Genomic DNA, 10,509 nt, shown 5'->3' on the forward strand with positions numbered 1-10,509 from the left:
GGGGGGGGGCACGCTCGGTGGTGGACTCAGAAGTGGACTGGAAGTATTCCGGTCCACTTCTGGGTTTGCCGCCAAGCACACAGGCCCCCACCCCGCGCTCCTGTGGGTCACTCCATCCACCCCAACAACACAGTGTTCACAAGCTGCGCCTGGTACATCAAGGTATATAGAAAAAACATTTAAAGCTGTGTCTATGGCCAAATCACTGATTCTCCAAATCAGCATTGAATCTTCAAATTCAGATTCAGATTAATTGAATCGGGAACAGTGATCTGAATCAAAAAAATCGAATCACTGTTTCCGATTCAGGCCAAATCTGAATTGACTATGGCCCATTTCGCCCACCCCTAGTTTTCATGGTCCAGAATGTCTGTTGGAATGCAGGTCATTCGTCAGTAGCGTACATGTTCTTGACTTAGTCAGGTATAGATATGGCTCTCATGCTTGTCGCCACTGACCCAATCCACCAAACTCTTACTCAAATAAAGAATGCTCTTTTTCTTAGTATAACTATGTACCTAATGACTCTTGGATTAAGTATGGGATTGGCATTGGAAAGGTGGGAATGTTTGGGCACCAGCCACAAATCTCAATCTTTCATTGTTTTCCTCTATCATACCTAAATAAGTTGTTTGTTAACATATGGTTCTGAGATACTAATCTGTACTCATCAATGTGGTGTTTCAGAAGCTGGGTTTGATATTCCTTGGGAGTTCTGTTAATATACTTTACTCTCAAAATACAAATGCATCCATTCTCCACCCCACACCCCCCGCCCCCGAATAAAGCCCCTTATTGAAACAGCTAATAAATAATTTTAGGTGTTAAAATTTATGGCATCTGTATTTTAATAATGATATAATTATTATGAGTATGTCATTTATTGATCTCATGGCTTGTGATTGTTTAGTATAAATATTTTTAGTTTAAAAAAAAAACTACATTAAAATATAGTTAAGATCAACAGTTACAAGCAGAGTCTCAGAATGAACAAGAGATTTGAGTAGGTGCATAAAATAAATAATGTGTATAGTCCCACTGAACTAAGTTTAAGCATATACTTAAATGCACTGCTGACTCAGGATTGTCATTCAACTCATTACACTATACCTTTGAGTACTATGTGATTCTACAACTTGCTTAATGTAGCAAATTTGTTTGATTTAACATTCAGTTTGGCAACATGCTCAGATTTTCAACTTTACCAAATTCTCAGACAGAGAACTTACAAGCAATATATAATAGATATACCTCTGTAGAGTAGTAGTTGTATATTGCAGTGTCTGCATGTTTTGGGTTACATTTTTAGTTAAACTGTTCAACAATATATGTTCTTGACTCACTTCATTTTTTATATAGCCCCCATGCCACTGACTGTTAATCCAATCCTCCAAACCCTTCTCAAATGAAAAATGCTATACTTCAATGTAGCTATGTGCAGGATGACCACAGTATTGCTTCATCATGTATAAAGTTATATAACATGGCTGCATACCAACATTTGCTATAATTTTCTATGAAACTTTTTTGAAATATCTAAAGATACTCTAAAACTATATGCTAAATGCTAAGCATTTTCATTTTTATAGCATAATGCTATAAGCTAAATGTTAAGCATTTTCATAGGATTTGGGTAACTACTTTGTTATAGAAATATTGTACTTTCCTCTGTTCCAGTGTTTTCTCTAGAGCAGCCATATGCAGAAATGGAGAACATATTAGTGAAAAAGGAATAACTATATCGTCTCTTCATTAGTACTCCTATATTTAGAATTGTAGTGGTTATGTTATAACTGTTTGAGGCTCCCCCTTCCATTATGCCAGTGTGCATAAGATCAATATGCTTGAACCTACAGTCCTACAGAAAAAAATCTCATTGACATTAGTCTTACATGGGACATACACAGCATTTCAAAAGGGTATCTGAAAAAAATATTTGAGATTGGGTGTTATAACTAATAAAATGTTGCTGCTGGCTTTGCCCCTTCATTTTGTACATGTGAAAACCTCCCCCCAATCCTGCTGATTTGATTGTTAGTATTTCACAACAATCTACATTCAATGTGATGAGGTTTTTCATCAGTCAGTACTCCATACCTGTGGAAACTTATTGCCATACACAGGCTCTTGAAACACTACTCTATAAAGAAACAGAAATGTAACCATATGAATGCAAAAAACTGAAAAATAAATAAAAATGCATAAGTCACATATTTCCCAAAGTCATTCATTTACAAGTTTGCTTTCAACATTTTACATGGCCTTTTGGCACAGGATGACTGAGAAGGGTCCGTGGAATGGGTAACCAATCAGTTGCTAAGGAATTTAAGTTAGGGTATTAAATGAGCAAGGTTCTTGTCAAAAGAAGGATAATATGGAAAAAATAAATACATTTTAAAAATCTAATATATACTAACATATTTTTATATAAATAGCATGATCAGCTACATGCATATGTGAATATATACATATCTGTGTGAATAGATATACATATATACACAAAAACTACACGTTTTTAATTTATTTTTAATAATAGCTCATTGTATATTTAATTAACTCTATTATAGGCACAGTGTTAGCACTTGTACAAATATGGATAATTTAGATAGATCCTTTGGATGGGCAAATTAATTTTATTTTAAATATATGTGACTGTATCCTGCTACGATTCTGCACTTGTTATTATTGGCATAAAAGAGAGAGTTGTGGAAATGTTGATTGATAAAAATTTGCATTGATAAAAATGTGCATATACATTGCTCCTTTAATTCAAGTATCTCCAGGTATTTTATAATCACTAAATTCATGACACTCTCTAATAACTATTATTATACTCTTTTTATAAATGAATAAACCAAGAGGTGGGACATAACCAGTTAAATAATGTCCATGCCTGCTTATCAGAGAGAAGGCAGACAGCATTATCCTTTCCCCTCACCCCATTACCTTGAGACAGAGATTGACCACAATCTTTACTGTGCTCAGAGACCAAAACAAGAGAAGGGGGAGGTAAAGGGTGGATGTGCTCCTTGTTTTTCTCCATTCTAACTCAACCTACAGAACTGCTCATGTTGAATGTTCCCTTCATTCAGATGGTGCATCAGCCTTGATGCTTCCCTCTGCTCCCAGAAACAGTTGATGCCTCTGTGAGCTGGCTGTTGTGCCTCTGTATTCTCTAACCTATAAATCCTTGCTCTAGTTACTAGAATGCTGCTTATCCTGCTGTCTCATTCTTTTACTCAGCTTCTCCATCTCTCTGTATCCATTTGTTTTCTCGTGTTAGACTGTTAACTCTTCCAGGCAGGGTCTAATTTTTTTTGTTCTGGGTTTGAATAGCTCCTAGCATTTGTTTGTGCCCTAGTCTATGACCAAGACTCTTAGGTAATATAGTAATAAAAATAAAAAGCTATAAAGACAATCAATTTAATCAATTTAAAGCCATCAGTGCCAAAATAAACCTATTAATAAATAAACTTTAAAAAACAGTTGGCTTTAATAAACAAATCTAAACTTATTTAATTTCTTTTGCCTGAGGAACCTCTATGTATTAAGATCTTTTTTCCGGGTTTGGAGAAATGATATTTCAGAACATAGCTAAGGAAGCAAACACTGTATGGATGACTATTACACTTTGTCAAAATACAAATTCTTCAGGAATTCTTAAAGTACCCTTGAAGTGATGACAAAAGGCCCTAAAATTAATTTCTTGTACCCAGCATACATACCATGCCTATTACTCAGAAAAGGGCTCAAAACAATTCTGAATTCATGCCCAAATGTCCCAGGGACACTCTGTATAGCACCACAGATCCTTGGAACTACCAGTGGGTTGACACATCTCTGTGTGGACATTTAGACTGAGAGAAGGTATGTGGTTAAACCTTTTTTATTCAGGGATAAGGAATTAGAGGATTTAAAACACTGACAGAAGTGACATTTTGTCACATGATCAACCCCCTGAAAGTGGTCTCTAGCCATGCCCTGAAAGAAGTGGACAGCTGCAAAGCACTTTAAAACAGCCTGATTGTGTGACAATCTGAACCCCCATTACGTGATTGTTCAGATGAAGGTGATCCAAAGTGGAGCACCTACATTAAATTCTGTCAGTTCCTGCCTGGAGAAAGGCTGGGCTGCATCAGATCAAACCCAACCCCTGGTGCTGTCTTCAGGATGGGGTGGGAAGGAGGAGTACGGGATGGGGTTTGCCCAGCACTGGAGGGTAGGGGTAGGTGGATTGGAGTCTCCTTCCTCCAATGCGGGCTGGGCAAACACCAGCCCGAGCTTCCCCCCAGCCCTTTTCCTCCCTCCCACCCTGAAGACAATACCAGAGCTGGAGGGTGGGGGAGAGGGGGCAGGGAAGGGGGAGCGGGGAGAGACTGCAGACACATAGCTGGCTCCAAAGCAGAGCTTGCTCCCTCCACTCCGACTCAACAGAAAATATCTGTTGTGTTGCGGGAGGTAGAAGGTGGGGAGGAAGGGAATTTGCTGTAACTCATGGCGCCGTATGTGAAGTGCCACAAGTTAGTCAGGAGCTGCATGTCGGTCAGTGCCCTAAAAATGCAAAACTTGTTTTATTGCCCCAGTTGCACATTCTTCTTCCTCCAACTTGCAACCTGACTCCTATGTGTCTTAGGGAGGGATGTAATGTCCTCAAAAGTGATGTCCTGAAAATACTTTAAGTCATTTGTCAAAGGAGGCTGAATTAAGGTTGCACAGGGGTTTCAAATACATTTCTTTGTTGTATGGAGCTTGTTTTCATTGTCTTTAATGTATTTCCTGATTCCTAAATATGTTCATTTTCAACTAGAAACATTATCTAACAGGCAACTTCAACTCTCTTTAAATGAAATTTTTGTTAGTGAATCAATAGTTAATTTTAAAAGGCTTTCCTTACTTCCTAAATGTGCAATCTTTTCTTTATTTTTCTTGTTAAAAGCACATTAAAAAAAAAAAAGGTGCTCAATAGCTTTGTCTGAGAGATCATTATATTGTCCTTATTATTTAGAAATGTGCCTATGGAATTTTCAGTTTAGCATATTGTTTCCCTTAATTTAATTAGGAAAGCTCTTCTTATTCTGCTCAATTTCTTTGGTTAGCATTAGCTCATTGTTTTGTTTCCTTTTCTTATTTGTCTAGTTGTTCTGCTTTGGATTTCTTCCCCTTCTTATGTCAGTTTACCTACTGAAGGAACTCATCAAGCCTGATGTTGTAAAGTAAGATATAGCTCGCCCTCTTATTGCTCAAATCCAGCATTAGAAAAAAACTTCTCCTTGATATACATCTTGCTATATAGATTTTTTTTTCTGTTCTACTCTCCAATATTTGTCTCTCTTTTTTCTCATCTTTGGTATTTTGAGGGTCTCTTCTGTCCTCTCATTTGTGCATATTTAAATTGCATGTTTTCTCTCTCTCTCCTTTTCCCTTTCTGTTTTTATGGTGTTATTTCTTTCCCAGAATCTTTCTTCTTCACAAAGCTTCAACTTTCCATTTAAAATGGCTAACTGAGCTAGAGCTATGTGGTAATCGATTGGAAGCCAGTCAATAACTCAGAGCTCTGCAGGGAACTAATACATTCTGAATCATATATATTCTCTTGACTTATTCCCATGCATGTAGCTCTCTCTTTTGCTATCTGTCTTTGGCAAAATATTTTAGGTGCAGAAAAAAACAAGTGTGACAAGACAAAATAGAAAAAATAACAAGGGATGTGGTATAAATTTCAATATGCAATTTAGAAAATAATTTTTAAAAAGTCCATAACAGATTCATATAAAGTACATTTAACTCAGTCCATCAGTGAGAAACATAAGCAGTGTTTTCTATCAAGAAATTAAAAAACATAATTTGGAAGTGAAGACCTGGATCCTACATTTGACTGAAGATGGGTGCATGTCTACATCTATGTGAAGATCTATTTAAGGTCCAACACATAATATACAGAGGATACAGAATTTGTTAGATCATTATGCTCAATGAGCTGTCATAAATGGCTCACTCTCTAGCTGGGAGGAGTATCAAGTGGGGTTCCCCAGATGTCCTAAGTTCTGTACTGGATAAGGTTTCACATAATTTGCATCACAAATATAGACTGGGGAATGATTGGCTAGACAGTACTATAGGGGACTTAGGAGTTAGCAGACCATAAGTTGAAAATAAGCCTAGTGTGCTCTTGTTGCCAAAAAAAAAAAAAAAGCCAATATACTAAGTTGTATCAACAGAAGTGCCACTTGCAAATCAAGGGATGCAATTATTCCAATCTATTCTCACGTGACCTCATGAGGTCTCTTCCGGCCCTACTTTCTTATGATCCTGTGTTTACCCCAACCATGCTGTTGGTCCTATACCAGATATCAGCTACAAGAATTTTCTCTTTCATGAATGTTGGTCATTTTGTTTGCAAAAAACCCAAACAAACAAAACTCAAAACATCACTGATGCAACTGAGAAAATGGAAGAAAGCTTCTTTTTTCTTCTCAGCAGTAATAGGCTGGAAAATTATTAGCTGTAAAATAAACACATCATTTTCAAACACCTTTATTTTATTTACATTCAGAAGGGCTTCTTAAGTGTTAAATTTCTGTAATAGTAAGCGGGTGCAGTTTTCTCTTTAAGAATGGAAGACAAAAGAAAACTGAACATTCATTTCTGGACAAAAGGTTCTATGAAGCATTAAAACCCATTTAAATCTCTAGGACTGTACTTAAGTCCAATTAAAGCCATTCACAGGTGTTTCTATTGACCTTTTGAAAGGGGTGAGTTGTATGCACTGCCAGTAATGGGGGGTTAAAAACTTCATCATGTATGCCAGGTGGGAATGCTACTGTATCTGAACCTTTAATAATACAAAAATATTTTAAAATCTTTAGCTAATATTTCAAATGGGTATAAACAGCCTATCTTATTCCATCAGCAGGGATCTTTATTATTCCCTATAAATTCAGATAAGTTTTTCCTTGCTGTATATATCTTGTCAGGATATTTAAACTATTTCATCCTAAATATCTCCAAAGGATCATTGATAATAAATATAAGTAATGCTCTATAATACCACCTAATGAATTTTTAATGTTCATACCAATTTAATGTAATCCATCTCTTTGTATCTCAATGCCGATGGTACAATAGAAGCAGAATTAGTTTAAAGAAAGCTGTTTGTAACAACAAAAAACCTCTTATTTAAACCCTTAATTAATTCCACCTATTTTTTAGCACGTGAATTATTTAATCATTTATTTCATCAAAATAAAAATCAATGAAAAAAATAAGTGGCATATTTGTAAGAGTTTCATGTATCAATATATTTTGATGGTTTCCACAATTTTTAATTCTTTAAAAAAGAGTGAAAAATCAGGCTCACTCATTCTGAAACCTTTTTAGTTTGGACATACTTGGATAAAATATATTCTACATAAAACTTTCTAGCTAAAAGCTTTAGTACTAGAATAAACTTTAGAAAATAAATTAATGTTACATAAAATTATATGTCATAAAAGGAGAAAATGAATTTTAATTAAAAAATAAATAACCAAGGATCCAATCCTGCAAACCTTCACTTATAAGTACAAGTCAGTTGTTACAATGACTAGTCTTGCTGGCTCTAGTTGAAGTATTCAGAGTAGAAGACACTATGGCGTCAGCTCAGAAAAACTCTTAAGAAAAGGCTTATGCCCATCCATATTTGAAATAATGCTGAAACATATTTTTAACTAAGCATGTACCCTGTCACCAGTGGGACTTAACCATTTACTTAAGTTCCTGAATAGGGGTTTATTCTCAGCAGTCAGAATTTTCAGAATTTTGGAGCTAAGGCCATTCAATTTGCCTTGAATTTCTCCAGGTGTTTCATTTTATTTTTAATTTTTACAAATGATTTTTGAAACTTTAATTTTGAGGGATGATGAACTCCAACTTTTTGTCATTTTTTAAAATTCACTCAGTACTTGATTGAAGAGTTAATTCAGCTCTATGGAACAATGAGAGATGTAATGAACAGAAAGGCCTTCCAATATGAGAGATATTCTTCTCAATTCTTCTTGACAGGTGAGGGATGGTAAATAGACAAAACAGAGTCAAGCTATGCAGCAAACTTGTAAAAAGAATGACTCTGGTAATGCATAAAGACAGCATGCGCATCAATGAATACTTACATAAATGTCTGCACCATAAAATCCATCCTGGTAAACAACACTGCAAGGATGCACACACAAAGAAAAACATCCATATTAGTGCATTTCTACATGCAAACACCACTAATCCCTGCACGGCTGAGGTTAGTCTCATCACAAAAAACAAAAAAAGAAAACAATCTCCAACCCACTGAAAAGGAGGGCATTCTTCAAATTGGTTAAGGAGGTTGGTAGTAATATCTGAAGAAATTGTACTGAATGTCATAGTATCTGTATAATGAGAGCCAAATGCTTAGACAAAAAGAGGTTAAGTGCATTGGTGACTACTTCTCTTTTGATTGTAGTTTTCCCCTTAAAAATTTCAATAGGCCAAGCCTGCCATCAGCATTTAAGGAGTCCCATTAACTTGAAAAAGTCATGATGAAATACAGAGTATTGCCAAAAAAGATTCATGCAACTAAGTTCCATAATTTTGGTTGAAAACATAACCATTTTGCATGCTATGTAAATACTCAAAACTTGCATAAGAAGTCATTGCTTCACCTACAAAATGGAAAACATTGTGCACTTTCCATTTTTTAGGGTATTTTAAAAGAGATCCTTCCCTTTTTATGGCATAAACAAAAGACTTCTATTCTATTTATATCCCTTTTAAGCTACAAAATAATAATTTTAAATCAAAAACAAAGAAAACACTTTGGACCAAATTTACCCTGATGAAAGCAAAACACCTATGGAGACTGGTCTCAGGAATCCGACTTAATTGGTGAAACATGGGTAGAGATGCTATATCTGCCAGTCTGTTCTATATCTTTTGTAGTAGTTATCAGTTCTGTTTAGTATAAAAATACTCTTTGGAAGAATTATTGATTTTATTGATACAAGTTATGTTTAAAAATGTAAAATTATGAGAAAGATTAAAATATATAATTTGATCATCTACTGTGCTACCTTCTTGTCCTTTGGTCACTGGATTTTGTTATTATTTGTATAGGAGACATCACTCTGCTGACAAAGGTGGTAAAATAAGTGGTACTCTATCAATCGAGGCATGGCTCAAACTAAAAAAGGCTGTATTAGGGAACACCAACTAACACTGTTCAGCCTGAGGTACATTTAAGAATCTGACAACACATGGCTATTAAAGCTCGCATGACTTTTTTCATAAGCATGCAAGTGTTGCCTTTGCTCCTTTGGCTATATTACAACTTGGCAGACTACATTCTACTGATCTAAATGTACTTGTAGTTTTGGTTGGGTGTTAGTTATTGCTTCTTACCTGAAATCATACTAATTTTACTCCCAGAGGAGTTACATTCAGCCAAGACAAATTACTGATGTTTATAGCTTACATTTTAGACTAGAAATCCTTCAGGATGAAATGCACACTGTACAGCAAATGTATTTCATTGGGTATATTGGCATAAATTGGAGCAATTCAGTGGGGAATAGGGCCTACTAATTTTAAAATTTGGAGTAAACACGTAGGTAAAATTTTTGCAACCTACAAACTCTTTCTATATGAGCATTTACCATAGTTGTTCTAAAAGTTAATTACCTAGGTGATTTTTTGGGGGGGGGAGGGGAGAAGGGGGGAGTTGTAGTCTCTATTTGGTTGGGTTTAAGTCTAATCTTAACCAAAGTAATCTCTGAATTTCTAATAAGCATTTTAACATCAAAGAAACAGTAACTAAGCAATGAGATTCATATGACTAAATTCCAAACAGGGAAGTCAATCTGTGTCCATGCGATATACAGCAAACCAAACCAAATGTGCACGCATGCGCGCACGAGAACGTGCGCACACACACACACACACACACACATCACAACCCAAAGTTGTGGTTTTTTGTTTTTGTGTGCTTCGGCACCGCTAAATTATGTTCCCGCCAAATTGCAGCTTTTTTGCACGGTGGAGTTTTCTGCTGCAATTTAGGACCCCGCGTGCAGAAGAGTATTTCCCGCCGTTTGTAGCCTTCTTTGTATGGTGCATTTCTTTTGCATCATAGTGATGCACGGTGCAAAGGAGTTCCCACCATTTGTATTTAGATTCGTGCCACATTATTAGCCGGTTCTAAACGTAGGCATACATGGCTGCTAGCTATTGGCTTGCTAGCCGTACAAAAGGCTTGGGTAGTTTCCGCCCAAGTCGGAGAGGAGAGAGAGGAGAGGGAGAGAGAGGAAACCTGGAGAGATACAGAACTCGCCAGGAGGAGGAGACTTTGCGCTGTGTGAAGATCTCCAAGCGATGTGGACCCTTGCGGACCCAACGCACCTTTCTTAAGCAGGCAACGGAGGTCTGTTTAGCTTCTTGCCTCTCCCCATCACCGAGCGCAATCCTAGATGTATCCCTATCCTATATACCCAATTTTCGAACCCACGG

The 10,509-nt window shown here is 36.4% G+C and overlaps 1 protein-coding gene across 5 annotated transcripts in view; it reads right to left on the bottom strand.

The window, feature by feature from the left end:
• The window catches only part of RBFOX1 (RNA binding fox-1 homolog 1), a 1,278,833-nt gene that overhangs the window by 50,340 nt on the left and 1,217,984 nt on the right, over positions 1–10,509 (bottom strand). For 4 of the 5 annotated variants that reach the window (XM_025203686.1, XM_025203675.1, XM_025203680.1 and 1 more), the window contains one exon: positions 2,098–2,140. In XM_025203686.1, coding sequence (XP_025059471.1) covers positions 2,098–2,140 — 43 coding nt within the window. Of the gene's footprint in view, positions 1–2,097; positions 2,141–8,147; positions 8,188–10,509 lie in introns of all 5 variants that reach the window. The other variant, XM_014520084.2, reaches the window with a different exon arrangement.

Source organism: Alligator sinensis, unplaced genomic scaffold, assembly GCF_000455745.1.
Source record: "Alligator sinensis unplaced genomic scaffold, ASM45574v1 scaffold404_1, whole genome shotgun sequence".
Taxonomy (NCBI): Eukaryota; Metazoa; Chordata; order Crocodylia; family Alligatoridae; genus Alligator; species Alligator sinensis.